Source organism: Solea solea, chromosome 11 (genome assembly GCF_958295425.1).
Source record: "Solea solea chromosome 11, fSolSol10.1, whole genome shotgun sequence".
In the NCBI taxonomy this organism is placed as follows: domain Eukaryota; kingdom Metazoa; phylum Chordata; class Actinopteri; order Pleuronectiformes; family Soleidae; genus Solea; species Solea solea.
Genome location: NC_081144.1, coordinates 3589218 through 3607698, shown reverse-complemented (window position 1 = coordinate 3607698; position 18481 = coordinate 3589218). Strand labels below are relative to the sequence as shown.

The following is an 18481-nucleotide window of genomic DNA, read 5'->3' as shown; positions in this document are numbered from 1 at the left end:
TTATTTAGTTATTAATTAGGGTTCCACTCCAGGTTTTAAGTATAATTCCTTGACATGGTGACTTTGACCTTCTTTAAACACCAAAAACTCTGTCAAGTCATCTTCCAAGTCCAGGGGAAAAATATTGACAAATGCAAAGGAATTTCCCCTCAAGGTGTTGAGACAGATGTCGGTATGTTTATGTATCAAAGAGCAACAACACACAACCCAGAAAACACAACACCTCCAGCCAGGGCCGTGAGGAAAACCCTTCACACAACGAAGAAGAAAGATTTCTGTAATCTGCAGCCAAAGTATCAGAAATGAAAGCACTTTCAGACTCATTTTCACTACATAGCAAACTACAAAGATGTCCGATGTCTCGTGATTTGCAGTTTGTCCAGTTCCATCTTGGATCTTGGGTGTTTTACGAGAGCGTAATGGACCGGTGTGTCATCATACAATGAAATCCACAGGGGTGCCAAACGTACGGCGCGGATGAATGTGTTAACATTTCACACTATGATTTGAATCTAATCATGATGTGAAATACTATACTTTTCAAGTCAAGATACCTGTGAGTAAATGTGTTGTGCCTTTGTAGATCCACTGGGACCTGTAAGTTGTAATGCACACGTGTAAATGGAAAACTTAGGCACAATATTTTTGAAATTGCACTTAAATTTCTCAAGAGATTTCAGGTTTTCTATTTTCTACCGCTTTAACCTCCACAGGAGGGTCGCGGGGGGTGCTGTGCCAATCTCAGCTGACATAGGGCGATAGGTAATAAAAGCATAATAATAATAAAGCATAACCTGATTTATTATCTATTTTATTCTAAAGAGCATCCATCGCTGTGTTTTGAAGAAGACCTGAAAGTATTGACTGAGACTACAGCTGCAACTAACGATTATTTTCATAATCGATTAATCTGTCGATTATTTTCTCGATGAATCGATTGGTCCATAAAATATCAGAAAACCTTAAAAAATGTTGATCGGTGTTGGTCAAACCTGGACCATGTTCTCAAATGTCTTGTTTTGTCCACAAACCAAAATGATTCACTTTTAATGATTTCTTTGTTATCCAGAGCAAAGAAATGAAGAAAATATTCACATTTAAGAAGCTTAAACATTCAGAAATCTTGTTTTAATCATGAAAAAAACTTCAAACCGATTAATTTAGTAATCGATTAATAATCAATGAATCGCTTCAGCTCTAACTGAGACCATAAACTCTTTTATTTGTAGAGTTATCTACGGAGTCTCCCCTGTGGGCCACTGAATGCGGGTTTCGGGCACTTCTGCATTTGCTTCACTTTCCAAACCAAAACATCCACTTTTTTTAAACAGTCTATGGAGCCTGTCTTTACACCACAGAGGTCATGACTGATCGACTCTGATTAAATCACCGGCCTCTACTGACTTTAGCCAGAATGTCCTTCATCACAGCTACACACTATGTGCTATTCATTTGTAACTTGTAGTTACACTACACTACACAACAGGCTTCATCACTGACCAAAAAGTCTGCTGACATGTTTAAGTTGGTCTTGACTTAAGTGCTGAGATGTAATTTATCACTACTGTGTGTTGCTAAACAGTGCAAGTCTATCTTGTATCTGTCATTTAATTCCAACGTGAGCGCAAGGGATTTAAGTAACTGCAGAGGGCTGTTAAATACAAAGACCATTAGGAGAGAAACCTGCATATGGTCAGCATAAATACTGCCGGTCTAAAGGGCTGACGAGGCATGCGACTCAGGAGCCATGAAGACAAGAAACCTGATATGTGTGTGATTGCTAATTCTTGCCTGAGTGCTACATCCACCATCTGTTTACGCAGACTTACACTTAAGCTTTAGAGAGTGTAAACACAAAGAATGTAGGTTTTTGTGTTAGATTTATAGAATGTCACCCACTTTGGTTAGTCTGACTAAAATAGAACTCTTAAAATACATGTAAACACTGAGATAATTGCGATTGGGAGCTGAATTACTACAACATGGACAAGAATCTGATTCTAGTTCCACCCGTAACATAGCGTAGGGGTCAGTTATTTTGGTACTATTCCCTAATGGAAACGCAAAAAAATATGTACCATACAAAAACAAAACCGTTCAACTCGGTGGAAACACGCCCATAAGACAGCAGCAACAAAAACATCATGAAATTCAGGCATGTAAATGTTTTGGACTGATGAGGAGACCTCTTTTTATGCTCTACCAGCTTCAAGGATGGAATATTTTATAAGTTAAAGGATGGTAGGAAGACTTGAAATGGTGTGCTAACAATTAGCCACAAGCTAAACAAGAAACCAACCGATTTGGGCAAACTTACACAGCCAAGCAAATCTAATATTGCATATTTTTACTTAAAAACAACACAATTAACTAAAGTTGATATAAAAAACTTGGGTTTTTGAGAAATAAGAATATAAAACTACAAGCTAATCAACTTGACTGTGCATGGAAAGTAAAAAGCTGATTCTCACTATTTTATCACCTGGCTAAATAAGTCTATAGATCCACATTAGGGTCAGTTCACATCAAGATGATTTCCATTGACCAACAACGTTATCCAGCAACCTGTTCTGCAGAATTCTACAGTCAAATGTGTCGAGTTTGCAGTACAGGTTCCACCATCAGTGGAGCATCAAGTTTCATTCTCGCTGCACGTTGTGTCTAAAAACAAAGCAAAGGGACAAACTGGGAAACAAAAGCCTTCTCTCCACAGCAAACGACCTAATGTATGATTCAGAGGATTTATTTCATCCACGGTCAGTTATTGTGAAGCAGAACAACTTCCTTCACCTGTTCCGTTCCATCACTATGTTACTTATTAAAGTCTTGTTGAACACGTACTCACTGACAACTGACAGAACGGCTCAAATCTGTCCATATACAGTATTGAACAAACAGCACAGGATGACTAACGCGGAAAAAAGTATAGAGTTCCTGCATGTAAGCACTTGCTGTCAGCTGACAAACAAGAACTGAAAAGAAAAAGGAAGCAGAGAACAATAAGAGCCTGAAACTGATGCAGATATGGGAACTGTACGAAGATCCCCTTTGAGAGAGAAACCTAATATGACTATGAAATTCACCACAGGCTGCGTGGAAATCTGCATGCACCGACAAGAGAGTGCAAGTAATGGATTTAAAACTGGCAAAAACAGGCAAGAAAGGCAGTGTGACAGCAACAGAAACTCAGATATTCAACACAGGGGTAGTGACATCACACAGGCCTGAGACCGAAACAACAAATGCTAGTACCTACTGCACACAGGCTGGATCTGCACAGAGGTTGTGTAAGGTAACCTCTCGCATTCGTACATCTCTACAGTTCTTTCTTTAAAGGATGGTTTTTGGGATTCAGACACAGATTCGACATATTATCGCACGCCGTCGAGCGCAACAATGTTTCCAAGAACCAGCTTGAGACCGGACACTTGCTCTGCACTGGTAAAATGGCTGCCAGCAGGGACAGAAGGGAAAACAGATTTGATCCACTTTAAACGGCTCATCTAATACGACTCTAAGTCTGCTCCAGTCTATGACATTATAGGAATATTCTCACTGTTTCTTCTTTTCCAGCTGGACACTCACTCAGTAGAGTCGCACCAGAATCCACAGAGAAAATCTGTTTTCACTGCTTCCTCCATCAGTTACGTTCATATGTGTTATCTTGAGATTTCAGCGTTTTGAAATTCTTTGTTCAGACTTAACACAAGTGGCATAAACTGACCAAATACAGTACACCTGCAGCTCTTTCTCTGTGGACTTTGGTGTGGGAGAGAGAGCGGTTTACAACGTTTACCGTATAACTGAGGCCTCAGTGGACTTGAGAGTGTGTGTTAGCCTGGGCCAGAAAATTATCCAATTTCTGGCAGTTATTTACAACTGAGTGCATGTTGAAATAGTGTATTAACAATTTTAAATTAAAAAAAACACTGTATTTGTACACAAACACCAGATTTTGCCAGTTAAATTTGAACGGCATTAAACATTTAAAATAGCATTTGTTCCAGTCTTTGTCTAATTGTCCAAAAACAGGCCAAACTTTTTCCAACTCTCTCCTCTCTGGTGACAAAGACGCTGATTCACCGGCTTCCTGCAACAGCGCGAATGAAATTGCCGTAATAACCACACCTTGTGCTTTGACTTGCAACTTCTCGGCTTTTCAGAAACCATCGCGTATTTACGTTGATGTTGAAATGCTCTCGTGCAAACGTGTCAAAGGGTTAAAAACCCTGAAGGTCTGATGTGTGACTGTTTTGTGTGCCTCTGCTGTTTGCAGAAATGATTGATATTCAGCCATACAGCCTCCCATTTCCATAACAGCCCTCCTCAGCAGTTTGGTTTTTCCTTTGGTCAGAGGGAGTGTCAACATTTACTTTACGTGAAGTTGTGATTGCTCAAAGGTGTCAGCAGCAGGTGGACTCGGTTCGTCTCACAACAAGCACCCAAAATGAGATTTCGCCCTGCTCAGCAATACAGGATGACCCTGTGCTGAAGCTGCATGAGCATAATCCTCATTGTGCATCTCATGCATTACAATATATTAGGGATGCAAAGTTTCTTAAAGATAAAAAAATAACCTGGGAGGTAATCAAAAAACACATTGCTGAAAGTGTAAAAAGTTATCTTTGAGCAAAGTTTCATCAGCCGAGTTGCAACTGTTTTCTTATCTATGTAGACAACAACTCATTAGCTTTGGTTTACAGAGTCACAACAGTCCCTTTTTTATTATTATTATTATTCAGGCGGTGAGCATTATTTTCCTTCAGTTGGTTAGAGGAGTCTTTGAGGATTTGCAGAGCACTTCACAACAAATTCAGGACCGTGTAAAGCAAACGCAGAGATTCTACTCTTCACACATTATATATGAGACTCTCTTGGGGAAAAGAGTGTCTGTGAAAATGTGAAAAAAAAAAAAATGACAACTATGGAGTCTAGACTGGAAACCGTTTCTCTCCAGTTTGGGATTTATTAGGTGTGTCTAAAAATATGGCTCTATTGGCGTGTTTGCACCGGCTCTACACGCCTCGGCACGGCACGGCACAGTTAAGTTGTAATTCCACTAGAATAGTACCTGGTACCTGGTACTTTTTTAGTACCTGCTTTTTTAGTACCTGCTTTTTTAGAGCAGAGGCGACACAAGAATCAAGCCGAACTGTAGATCAGTTAAAAAGACTTAACAATCCTAAAAACGTGGGTTAATCTCTAACAATTACCAGGGAAATGTCTAAAATCTCAGTATTTAACAGAGGAGTCTGGTGTGTTTAGTGAGAGGCGAGCGGCATCACAAACCCTGCTGCTGTATTTCAGTCCAGTGACTGTGCGCCGGTCATGGAGGAAGTACTGAACAATATTGTAATTAACTGATTCTAATGATTCTGTTACAAGTTGCTCGTCACTCGTTTGTGTGTGTGTGTGTGTGTGTGTGTGTTGCGTGTAAAACAAAGTCACGGCAGTTTCATGCAGCCGTGCAGCAAGGACTCCTCCCACGTTGAGTAGGTACTATTTTGTAGTGGAAAACCAACCTAAACCGTGCCATGCTGTGCCGTGCTGAGGCGAGCTGGGACCATAGGTGGGAAAGGGGCTTATAATGCACCAGAGCCATAGTTAACGTTACATTACTGCAAAACCAATGTAATATAATGATATAAATACACTTTCACACATTCTTTATCAGCGGTTTACCCATTCACTCATGTTCACTGCACCTGCTACACTACTGTCTTCCCTTGGTGCAAAAACATGCCGAAAACTCACCCAGGAGCAAAAAAAAATCCTCAATAATCTGACAATCTTCGTAATAATTATCTTTGTCAAGTGGTTTGAACATTTTGCAAATGAATTTCAAGTATTAAGGCCTTAAACCAGAGTAAATTGAGCGGATTAACCAACCAACTGGCCTTTGCACACACGAGGCACTACTTCAAGCTCTCAGAATTTCAATGAGCAATCAGGCATTTTGTTTTTTTAGTTAAATTAGATTTTTTTCTTTTGACTCACAGGACCAGCCAGCATGGATAAAAATAACAAGTCAGCGGAGCTCAAGATGATGCCAGTACATGATTTTTAAACTTCCAGTAAATCTTCAGAGGACATCTGCTCTGATACGCCGTTCCAGCTGTTCCCTGACCTTGGTATTTAAGTGGCACGAAATTAGCGGCGAGACGGTCCCTAACATTTGAATCCCTCCCTTGCTACAGTACTGTGACCTTTGCGATTCTTTAAATTCATCTTGAGAATACTGCATTCTTCATCAACTGCTCTCCGCTCAACAAATCTAAAATCCATATCTTTCACAACATAAGCCACAAATGCAATTATTAATAGCCGTCACGTATCATAGCGTTCATTGAGGTAATCACAGACTCCTCCCTCCCTGTGTGTCAGTCCACCAGAGCCATGGATTAAAATAGAGCTCAGAAACTGCAACTGAATGTACAAAATAAGAGATGGTGACAGAATTATTTCCAGGGAAATCGGGCAGAAAACTCCCCAAGGGGCTGAGTGAGATTTATAAAAGGGGAGTGCACTAAAGGTCAGTGTTACAGTGGCTCGCCTTATCTCATGAGTCTTGTTTTATCAGCCGGCAAAGACATACAGTCCATGAGTCATCAGCATTGATTTCCTGTCACTGATCTCCATGATACTAACACGCCCCCCTCCGAGAGAGAGGTCAAGCACAATCACCCCGAACCTGTGGACCATCAACGCTGAGGCGGTTTGGAGACACTGCAAACATGGACTCCAGCAGAGACCTGGTGCAGGGTCATTAATCCAGACATCGATTGTGTTTGCATGAATGACGATATTCTGATAGCGTCCAGATTACAACAAGAGTCTAAATAACACACTGGCTACCTCTACACGGACACACTTTAGTGTGTCCTGTAAGCGAACAGAGACAGTCCGCCTCCACGCGTGAGATCTCAAACCTGTGGAATCTCCTCCCTGAAATCGTGTGTGTCCTCCTGGTGTTTTCTCAGGATTAAAACACTGAAAACCGTTTCCAGAGTTTGGTGTGTCTTTTGTCGCCTACGTTTTTAAAATCAAGTCAAACTTGAAAAGTGGGGCAGGCTTCAGACATGAATTATCGGATTATGATGTTTACAAGTGTTGTTATAAGAATGTTCCTTATGTAGTCCTGTTTACATGTTACAGTGCAAAATCTGACCATGAATCTAATCTATATTATGTCCATTTAATGCGACTAAAACATAATACTCCACATGTCCTAATCTGTTTATTGCTCATTTCCACAGTGACTTTATTATGGTTAAGTTTATAAGGAAAGGTTTGTTTAAATGGTGGTGTCCTATTCAGACGATTATATTAATTTGGTTTATAAAATAATCATTGAAATATGTTTGTCTTTAAAACTCTTATCGTAAAGTTGCCTCATATCCTCCATTGCTATTTTCAGGAACTCTGGACCTGAATTCAGATTATGTTCTGTAACATGTCTAAAGGTCATGTGAACATCTTGAACTGAATAATCAAATAATCTCTGTGCTTCAACTAACAGCAATATTCCGATAGCAACCCGAGTTGGACAATAATCTGATTAGGACACTGCCATATGAATGGCATATTCTGACTAATTTAGTTGGATACCCAGGGCCATCAGTAATCAGATTTAGAAGTGGAGTATTCTGATTTTAGTAGACGTGTGTACATCTTAATCAGATTATGAGGACCATTATGATCAGATTATATTCTATAACATGTCAAAAGGTATACAAATGGAATATTTTTTGACCAACTCATGGAAACATCGTAAACTGAACAATCTTTGAAAGTGATTAAGAACAATAGTCAGATTATTGTTGTCCATTAGAGCATAATCACTGACTGAGTTTGCTTTAATTAACAGAAATATTCTGATAACAAACCAATTAAGACACTAATATGATTAGGACACTGCCATGTAAATGGCATCTGAACTGGAACAGGGTCATACCCGGGACCATTAGTATTCTGATTTTAGTAGCATTATGTAGACATCTTAATCAGATTAGAAGGACCATTTGGAGTTTAAAATCAGATTAGATGTAAAATGTAAAAAATAAAAGGCAGTAGTTAGATTATTGGGATCCACATAAACATAGTCGCCGTGTCTAATTATCAAGGCTTTTACCTGCGACAGTGACATGATGTTTTATAACATTACATATCCACCTGCTCTGCTCTGCTCTGCTCTGGGGCCTGCAGACCGGACCAGACCTCCACATAATTGCATAACACATCCACCCCAAGTTCCACTCCTTTCTCCCCAGAGGTTGGGAGTTAGCATTCCCATACATCCTGGATTAATGTGCCTGCCAATGCACATGAAACCTTAAAGACCACAGAGGGCTGTATATAGAGCAGGGGACAGTAGCGCGTATTCAATTCTGCTTCAAGTTACAGAACCTTGTGTCAGATAAATAGAAAACATGACAAAGCAGAAATCATCATATACTATCAGATGTGTAGACCTGGTGGAGCCTCGGACGGGTGCCTCAGTGTGTCAAAATAACCAAGCACATGCCAGCTGAACTCACAGATGTTTCAGTGACAGTTACAGTCAATCAAATCAAATGATCATGAAAAGAGTAAGTAAAGGGAATACAGTGTATGGTGTTGCTGCATGTTGCTCTCTCTGAGCTCTTCAACATTATTACCATTTCCTCCTCCAATCAGGAGAAGGAAAAGACGCAAAAGTGCAAATGCGCAGCTCTGCGCTTTAATCTATCAACTGCACTTTAATTAATAAAGGGAAGTCATTTTTTTTTTTTACTTTTCTCAGGTCTCGTGAAGGGAAACTAATTATTATGAGCTGTTGTTGTTGATTCTTACTTGTCTGGTGCGGTGTGCTCGTTGATGGCCCCCAGCGTGAGCAGGCTGTTGCTGCCTCCCTGCAGCAGCCTGCAGGTTGCCAGGTGCCGCTGGTACTGCTCCTTCAGACACACGTTCTCCGCGCACAAGTCGGACACTTGCTGCTCCAGCTCCTCTATGCGTCCCCGCTGCCGCTCCAGCAACTCCTGCTGCGTCTCGATGATCTTGTTCAGCTCCTTCAGATATTCCGCAGCCCTGCTCGGGTTCTCCGTCGGGCTCTCCATGGTTTTTTATGTCCCCCCCCCCCCCCACCACCTTGTTGTGCAGCTGCGGTTCCGTGTGTGTGTGGTGTCGGTTCCGTGTCTTCTTTTTTTTTTTTAAGCGAAACAAATCACTGGGTTGCACCTTTTACGCCTCGCCATTGTGTTTCCTAAAGCGCCGTGAGTGTGTGCGTGAACACTCCCGGTGAAAATACTAAGTCTCCCCCGCGCGAAACTAAACAAACATATCCGTGACAAGCTGTGAATGACAGCGGACATGTGACGGAGTGAGGCGCGCAGCTGTCCCTCTGTCCCTCTGTCCCCGTCTCTGTGTCTGCGTGTGTGTGTGTGAAGTCCGCCTGCCGCTGGTGGTGGCACCGTGTGACATTTTCCGTGGACCCTGTCCTCGCTCCACGCTGCTCCCGTGACTTTTCGTAAACAGACGCTGTCTGACTGTCGGGGTGGGCGGGGCTTCCAAGTTTTATGAACCTGCATATTATCACGGCTCAGAGTGACGGACTGAGCCGTGATATCATCTCAGTGTCTCTGCTTGTCTCTGCGGCTCATGGACTGGAGAGGGAGACTGTTTTGAGTTAGACAGCAACATATTTGTCCTTCTTGTCTTCATTCATTCATCTGATAACAGCATGAAGATTTAGACTTAATTAAACAAGCAACTTACACCAAATATCACTGTTTTACCGTCACAGGAGCTGAAAACATTAAATAGGTTAAAGCTGCAGTACGTAACTTTTGCTTTCTCATACTAGTCATACTCGTTTTTATAATTTTTTTATTTAAGCCTTGGTTTTTAACCTTACTTTTCCCCCCATTACTATGTTAAAAATGTATTTTTTTACAGAGGCTATAAGAGAAGAATGTGCAATAAAGGTCGTTTGCTAGACTTGGTTCATTTGGGGGTTGCACCATTCCACTTCCCGCCTGAGGTGGCGCTGCATCAAGGAAATACTGAAGGAGAAGACAAAGCAAACAATGAAGAAGAAAACTTGTGTTGGTTAATGCAGAGCAACTCTGTTTTCTATCACTCTTAGGTTTTTTATTTTGTCTGATGTGAACAAACTACACATACACTGCAACAATGGGCTCCACCATTTCTCCCGGCTGTCGTTCTACATGTGCGTATGCTTTGGTTGTGTTCACCCACAATGCCCTGCTTGAAGTGAACCGAGACCTACGTTTTTAGGCGAACCTCAGTTCACTTTGAGTAACTTTGACTCAACAACACATAAGAAGATGAAAAAAAAGCACACGCCCCCAGGATGTCCATATAAGGGTTTGTGTTTTTATTACACCCTTGGTAAATTTTTTAGCAATTTACCAAGGGTGAGGCTTTGGCACAGACCACAGACACAACCAACTTTCTAACCGATGCACTATATTGTTGGCACGATATCAGATATCTGCAGATATTGGCTTGAAAACGTATTATCGGATAGCGGTAAACACATCCACCAATACGACTAATGACTACCTCCTTGCACAATAACAATATATACACATCTGCTGCGACATAAGTATGAAATATTATGTTGGACAAAAGAAAAGATGTACAGTTATATTGGTATCAGTTATCGGCCCAAGCACTCGGTAAAAAGTCCAATATCGTACAAACTTGTGACCCGTCACTCTATTGTGGGGAAGACTTTAGTCCCATTGAGATCTCAGCTCTCTTTTTACAAGAGAGACCTGGCCAAGATAGCAGCAATACAGTTAGAGTATTTAAAAAAAGACAACAAATAATGAGCCAAATAAAAACACACTTACATAAAACACAGACAGTCTAGACTCCAGAGTAAATGCTTTCTTTCCCAATGCTGTTCTTACTTTTGGACAACAGCCAATTACCAAATGTCCATTGAGGGGCGATTGTGACCTCCATGTTTCCAAATTAAAAGAGAAGATATTCTCTTTGCCTCAGTCACAGATATTTGATGATTGAACACAGTAATGAGTGAGAAACTGCCCAACATACAAAGACGATAAGCAGATGTATTCATATACAGCATGATGTCCACAGTCCTGTATTTATTTCTGATGCAAGCACAGCTTCCTCATTTATAGCCTCACTCCAATGGCTGCCCATACAAACCATTTAACATACAATTCCATTTCCCCGCCCCACCTCTGTGAGCTGCTACACCCTCACACACCCTCACACACCCTCCCGCTCTCTCACGTCAGCTGATCAGCTGCTCCTGAGTCAGTGTGCCAGAGATTAAACCGGAGCTCAGAGGAGAGCGTGTTTTCACTGCTGCGGCTCCTGTGGAATGATCAGCCTCGGCACATTACAGACAGACTTCTTCCTTGTCCTGTTTTTAAAATCCATCTCTTATCCATGACTTTTGACACAGTTTGAGATGTTGGGCTGTTATTGTTTCCCATGTTTTATGTCTTTTGGTTTATTTTATTTGTTTTACACATGTGTGAGCGTTTATGTCTTTTATTGGGAAACCGAGAAGGGGAAAAAAAACACAGCCCTTTGGTCCACTGTGGTTGTTTTAAAGCGCTTTACAAATACAATTGGATCGGATTGTTGTTGTGCCTGTTTAGCACTGTGGTTGTAGCCTTTATTTACGGCTTATATGCTTCATGTCTACGCCTGCCCTGCTGCTGTTGTACACAAATGCTCCCGCAGTCAGGTCTGATAGTTTTGCTGGACAGAGCCCTTTCAGATGAAGTACACAGCATCATGTCTTAGACCAAACAGAGGAAGAATAAGACTTTAAAACAGTTGTTTTTACACAAACTTACTCTGCCTGCCTGAAGGCAACAAACATGGGAATTATACTCTATAATTATAACAATTTCTGCTTACTGCAGCTTTAAAACACAAAATTATTAAATGTGACATGACACTGTGCTGAGTAAGTTTCCCAATACCTCCCACTTGCAGGTGCAGTCCTTCCATTTTCATAATCAATTAATAATTTTAATAATCTCCTTGAGGCAAAACAAGGTGGAGAGTTTTATTTAATATTTTCTTTTTTTCAGCAATTCTTCAGTGCATTAGGATCCATAAGTCAGCGCGGGAAACTCTTCAGAGCGACCGTTGATGACATTACATATTTCACTAACAACACTGTTGCACAGTCTGGTAAACACAGAGGCAAACGTGTTTACTATGCTGTCTGTGTAGAGCCATTTCACCAGCAGACGGCTGTAGCTCCCCTCTGGTGAATTGATCATGATAGGTGGGAGCAGTGTGAGCTAGCACTGGAATCAAAAATGACTTAAGCGTTCAGTGGATCTGTAGGTGTAGCAGGAGGCCGAGTCCCAGGGGTGTAAGAAAGCAAACTGCGGCACTTTCTCTGTGCTGTAAAGAGGCCGACACTTAAGTTTGATTGGTGACCGTTTCATTTCCATCTGCCCAACTCTGAGATGAAGACCTTAAATTATTTCACAAGTAATAAAATAGGAATTGTTGTTTGATTACAAATGTGGAAGTGAAATTATATCTTTTTTTCTTCTTTTTTTTTAACTGAAGCCCTGAAGGGGGAAAACCATGGCCCTATGGGGTGTTCAACATGTCAAGAACAGAGATGGGAGTAAGTCACACAAATGCAAGTCTCAAGCAAGTCATTCTTGCAGGAATCGAGACGTATGAATATAGAAGATGAAGATGATTTCCCAGATATTCCACATTTAAATATGCTTAAAAAAGTTTTTATCCATTACAGAAACACTGTATTACTCATACTATGTAAGGACTACTTAATGGTCTCATACAACTGAATTGTTAATAAACTATAAATATAAAAAAACGGCTAATTCCATGCGCCTATCATAACTAGCTTTTGACCCAACAAGATGTTCACTAGCATTAGATTAAACCATCAACCAACTGATTTCCTAGTTTACCTTCCTTTGTGGGTTGCCAGATTTGTACACAAGGCAGCAAATTGGAAAGCTCACCCCTCAATATTTAAGAAAATATAAATATTCCATAAGTCAAGTCATTTCAAGTCATTTTACTCAAGTCTAAGTGGAGTCGAGTCTTTTACCAACGTCGGTCGAGCAAGTCTCAAGTCCTCAAATTTGCGACTCAAGTTAGACTCGGATCTAGTGACGTGACTTGAGTCCCCCGCCTCTGGTCAACACCGTTAAACAAACAAATGCATGAAATATTATCAACAGAAAGACACAAAAACAAACTAACAATCCCAAGTGAGAAGCTACAAAACCAGCAGTCCCTACACTGGATGTCACCCCCCTTTAATCATGGCACTGGACATTTTGACGCATGGTTGAGTGAGGTATTGACACATTGTCAACACTGACTTCCCAAAGTGCACTGCTGAACATGTTACAATGTCCATGAATCACCCAGGGAATCGAACGATCACTGATAACACAGCTGCCAGACCGATGGAAAAACAGATTTTAGCCTCTTAACAAAAGGCTCACCTAATGAAGTCTCTGCCTGGTTAACTTTATGATAAAAAACGAGTATCGGACTGCCTCTAAAATCTCCACTACAACAGTCCATTACGTTCCAGCACTTCTATCCAGCAGCACCCATTGTGATCACGTGGGCTCTGCGTGTTGGATGCATGTAGAGCCCACATGATCACAACAACAGCGTGTGTGTGCTACTGCTATTTCAGAGGTTAAACATTTTTCTTTAACCTCTGAAATCAGAGGCTACGAAGCTGCACAGCGAGCTAGCCGTTAGCACCACGCTAGCTCATCCTGAGGCGAGCTGCTAAAACAACATTATTCATATTCATAAACCAACCTGTCGACTTTCAACAGCCTCCGTTTGCTCTGTAAACACCCCCATTAGCACTTGGTACATTCCTCCTGATGAAATTAACCATAGACTGTAAGAAATTAACATGGCAAAACATCAAATATTCTTATGTTATTAACCATTGGTTAATAATAAATGGTCCAGTTTTTCTCTTACCTACTGTTACTGATTATTGCTCTCTGTTTAAGTAATATCACTTGATCAAACCTATTCTCACATTCCATGCTACAAAATATACTAAAGTATGTATGATTCGTGCTGATATCGGAGGTGAAAAAGTTGTATCGGGACATCCCTATAAGACACAGGAGCTGCTCGTCTACTGCTGCCTCGTTTGGAGGAATGAAATAAAACTCGTGTGTGCCATGATGTAAAATCACTGACTTGTGCAAGAGAGTGAGCAGTTTACACATTTCAGTTAAGTCCAACTGCACGAAAGGGTGTATTTTTTATTAATTGAGCCTTTTGTTAAGAGGCTAAAATCGCGTTTCCATTCCGTCCCTGCTGGCAGCCACGTTTTCACTGAGAGTGAGTGTTTGCAATGCAGTCTGGTTCACAGGAAAACCGTGGCTCCCTCAGCGAAGTCAGTGCTGAGATTACGTCAATACCTCAGACAAACAAAGTTTAAAAACTATCCCTTCAAGGACTTTAGTTTCAGGCAGGTACACCTCATGAACTCGGAAGCATCAGGACCCAGTAGTTCTACCTGGAGCGACAGTTAGAAATAGCACATTCACAAGGTAAAAATTAGATTTGTTAGGCGACACTGATCTTGACCTTCCACCACTATTTAGGGCATTTTTGAGTGGACTTTTGTTCTAAATCTGAAAGGATTTCCTGGAGGTGTCCCCAGAGATATTGCATTCACAATGCTACTGTTAACAATACTCTCTCACTCATCTTCTACTGCTTTATCATCCACGTGAGGGTCGCAGTGGGGCACTGGTGAAAGGGCGAAAGGTGGAGTACACCCTGGACAGGTCAAACAACCATTCACTCTCACATTCACAGTCAATTTAGAGTGTCCCCAAATCAATAATCCCCAAAGTTGCATGTTTTTGGACTGTGGGAGGAAACCAGAGAACCTGGAGGAAACCCATGCACACACAGAGAGAACTTCCTGCTGCAAAGGCAAGAGTGCTAACCACTGCACCGACTGTGTAGCCCCTGTTCACAATATTATTGTTTTGTAATTTGACCACTGACCAATAAAAATCAAATCCAAGTGAATGTTTGCACCACATATGAAGACATTCCTTCGAGGCGTTCTTCAGATTATTATTCTCAAGAATGGGACAGACCAAAAACACAGTCCCTTGTTGCTTGGCTGCCGTGAGTTACAGAGGAATACAAAGTAGCACTCGAGATGAAAATTTAAAGCTGAAACAGTCGCTGACACCGAGCAGTGGTAGCTTGTGTTATTTGTGCTATTCCCAGCTGCATCTGGGGATCGGTCGAAAGCTAGAAACGCACTTTAGATATACTAGTTGTCAAAAACTCACAAATGCTCCATCATTTTCATATCTACTTGTCTCACAAGACTTATTTTCCTTTTGATCAGTTTTCCAACTCCCTTGTCCATGAAATTGAGAGCTTTACTGCCACGGTACACCACCTGAGGCTGCACTTGGATGATCTGAGATAACTTGTTTTTCATGTGGAGGCAGAGCTGGAGCAAACCAAAGACAACGGGGAGCAGTCTCAGGACACGGCATACAGATGGAGTACATTAATTTTTTTTTCAGTGTGGCTTCCTAATCCACGTGGCAGCAGGCCAAGCAGGGCTGCATGAAGCTCGCAATGCCACCCAGAAGGATACACAGCACACAGGCATTAAAGCTTAGAGGCTGTGATTTGTTTCTGAAACACTTTCTTATCTTATTTGTTGAAATCCTCTTCGTGTCATGATCGCCACTAATAAGATGACTTACAGCCAAGAAGAAAGCTGGTGTCTGTATAAAGACCTCGCAACGCTATAACAAATGTGACCAATAGTTTCATTCAGACCTGTGAGTCACTAACCAACCTGCATACCTTCACAACAAGTCAGCCTGAAGGTGACAGCCTGAAGTTAGTGAGTGAGTCACAGAAAAATAAGAGAGAAATTGTGTATATATATATATATATATATATATATATATATATATATATATATATATATATATAATATAAAAACACACACCACACAAAAATCACAGCATACATTTAAATTCCTCTGAACCCTGATATTTTCATACTTTCTCATCCACAATTACACATGTGCAAACCACACACATTTGTGCAGCACTAACCCTAGTGAAGACACTCACAGACATAATGCATTATCTTAGCCCCTCATTCTAACCTTAACCATCACAACTAAATGCCTAACCCTAAAACCAGGTCTTTAAAGCCCTTTAAAGATGTGAGGATGAGACAATGTCCTCACTTTCCCCAAATGCCCTCACTCCCCATGGTTTATACTTTCTTGGTCAGCCACACACACAAAAACATACTGGTACAATAGCCTAAACAAATCATTATTTATCCTAACCACAACACAAATCTTACCCCCACACTCAACCAGTTCCTCAAGAATGAGGTTCTGCCTCATTAGGACCCAGCCTTGGGCTCTGTAAGGACCAGATTATAACAGAAAAAGTCCTGAAGAGGTAGCAAATATACACATCTACACGCACGCACACACACACACACACACACTTGGAACTTTTAAAAGTCCCGGAACTTGTGACCTGCGAATGAGGTATGACGGCACCCACAGGATATTAGCCACATCAAATCATACGGCTTGTCGTTCTGCTGTTGGACTCTGTCCTTTGCGTCTCTCTGGGTGACCAGTCGGACGCTGGTGCCAGTGTGAATGCCAGCCGGAGAGATTTACTCTGTGAAATCTCATATATATTTGCACTGAGGCAAAACCACTCAGAAGCGCCTGCAAAAACATTTGCCAGCTGTGATGGAAGAAGGGCCTTAATCATTTAACCAGCAGAGTGGAAAATCTTTTCCCCCCGAGGATGCCAAATAGTCTCTGCTGAGCCAACGAGCACCTCATATACACATGCACATACAACGTGATGGATCTGAACCGAAACACAGGAGGGATGACTGCTGGCAATAAAGTCGATTCTCTGATATTTATATACTGTTCTATATAATTAAAGTCATAAATTCCAAATCCAAACAGGTTAGGGGGTTTCCTCCGTGGATCCTCGGCAAAACATCACAACAGCAGGAATACAGAAGCAGCTTGATCAGGTTTGCATTGACTTGTTATTTTCATGGTAACAGCCCGTGGCTGGAAAAATGATGTTTTCAGGTTCTCCATCTGTCCGTCCCAATCTTTTGAACAATATCTCAAAAGTTCCACGAGGAAATGTCTTCAAATTTGATAGAAACGTTCATTTGGACACGAGGAGGAACCGATTTCATTTTGAAGGAAAAAGATTACTCTGACCTTACGGAACTATTATTTTTGCTTTGTGTCACAGTATCTTACCAACGTCTACAGCGGATCCACCTCAAAAATGAATAGATTTTGATGGTCAAAGGTCAAAGACTGCCATGTAACGCCATGTTTGATCTTGAGACAAGAACTCCTTACAGACATGCTGGGGGTGAGTGTTTATAGGTTCTTCAGGCTTTATAAGATGCATTTTTTTTGTCTTCTTATGTAGAAGTTATGATTCATTTTATATCGCATATTTAAAAAAAAATAGTGATACTTGTACAGAAGTCATAAAATAGGCCACTTTTATTTTATCTTTGTTGAACCAAGCGAACTTTGAACTGTATAGTTGGTGAAAATGACAACAATAATTTCATCACATTGCCTATTGGTTGTGGTGAAAAAGAGGATATAAGACACAGTAATGGGGGAAAAAAGCAGCCTAAATTCTGTGTTCCATTAACATTAACGCTCATTTTACTTAACAGGAAAATAAATGTAGATTGAAACTGTGTTGGTCAGCAGACGCACACAATCAATGAGGGGTTTTTCTCAGAAAACGCTGGAGGAAAAAAACCTCTGAATTTACTTTTTGTTGGATTCATGACAGCTGTAAAAAAACATTTTAAATAAATGAGGCTTTTAAGAGTCTTAAAACAGCTCCGACCTTCGTCATGCATGGACTTTCCCCACAGACCTGAAGCTCCCATGAGAGCCACCTTACCATTCTTGTCACTTCTCATTCAGTGGCCTCCCCCCTCCTCCCCTCCTCCTCATTGATCCTCTCCACTGACAGTGCAGTAAAGCATCTGGAACAGCGGCAGCTTCCCTTCGCCCGGGACGAGCCGTGATGGCTCTCGGGCTCGACAGGCTGACAGGTTGGGGCTTACGCTGCCCCGTGGGCCGTAATGAAGAGAATAAATTGAGTGTCATTTTAGCTTAACACGGATGAACGCCTTAATGAGCCACACACGGTCACGTTTAAAAAAAAACAACAACAACAAAAAAAAAAAACAACACACATGCCTTATGTCATCTGATGGAGTGATATAAATCACACATGTGGATTTCATCACTTTCTAGTCTGACAACAAATCAAAACTGCCTGCTTGTGTGGTTGCTTTCACACAACACAACAGGTAGTGTGTGGTCTAGTGTGTTTTCACTGTTTTTTTTGTTGTTTTTTTTTCCCTC

The 18481-nt window shown here is 41.2% G+C and overlaps 1 protein-coding gene across 2 annotated transcripts in view; it reads right to left on the bottom strand.

Annotated features, from left to right (window-relative positions):
• The window catches only part of LOC131468233 (IQ motif and SEC7 domain-containing protein 1-like), a 123396-nt gene extending 114290 nt beyond the window's left edge, over positions 1 to 9106 (bottom strand). For both annotated transcript variants that reach the window (XM_058642259.1, XM_058642265.1), the window contains exon 1: positions 8833 to 9106. In XM_058642259.1, the coding sequence (XP_058498242.1) occupies positions 8833 to 9095 (263 nt within the window). In that variant the 5' untranslated portion in view covers positions 9096 to 9106. The remainder of the gene's footprint in view (positions 1 to 8832) is intronic.
• Positions 9107 to 18481: the final 9375 nt, after the last annotated feature.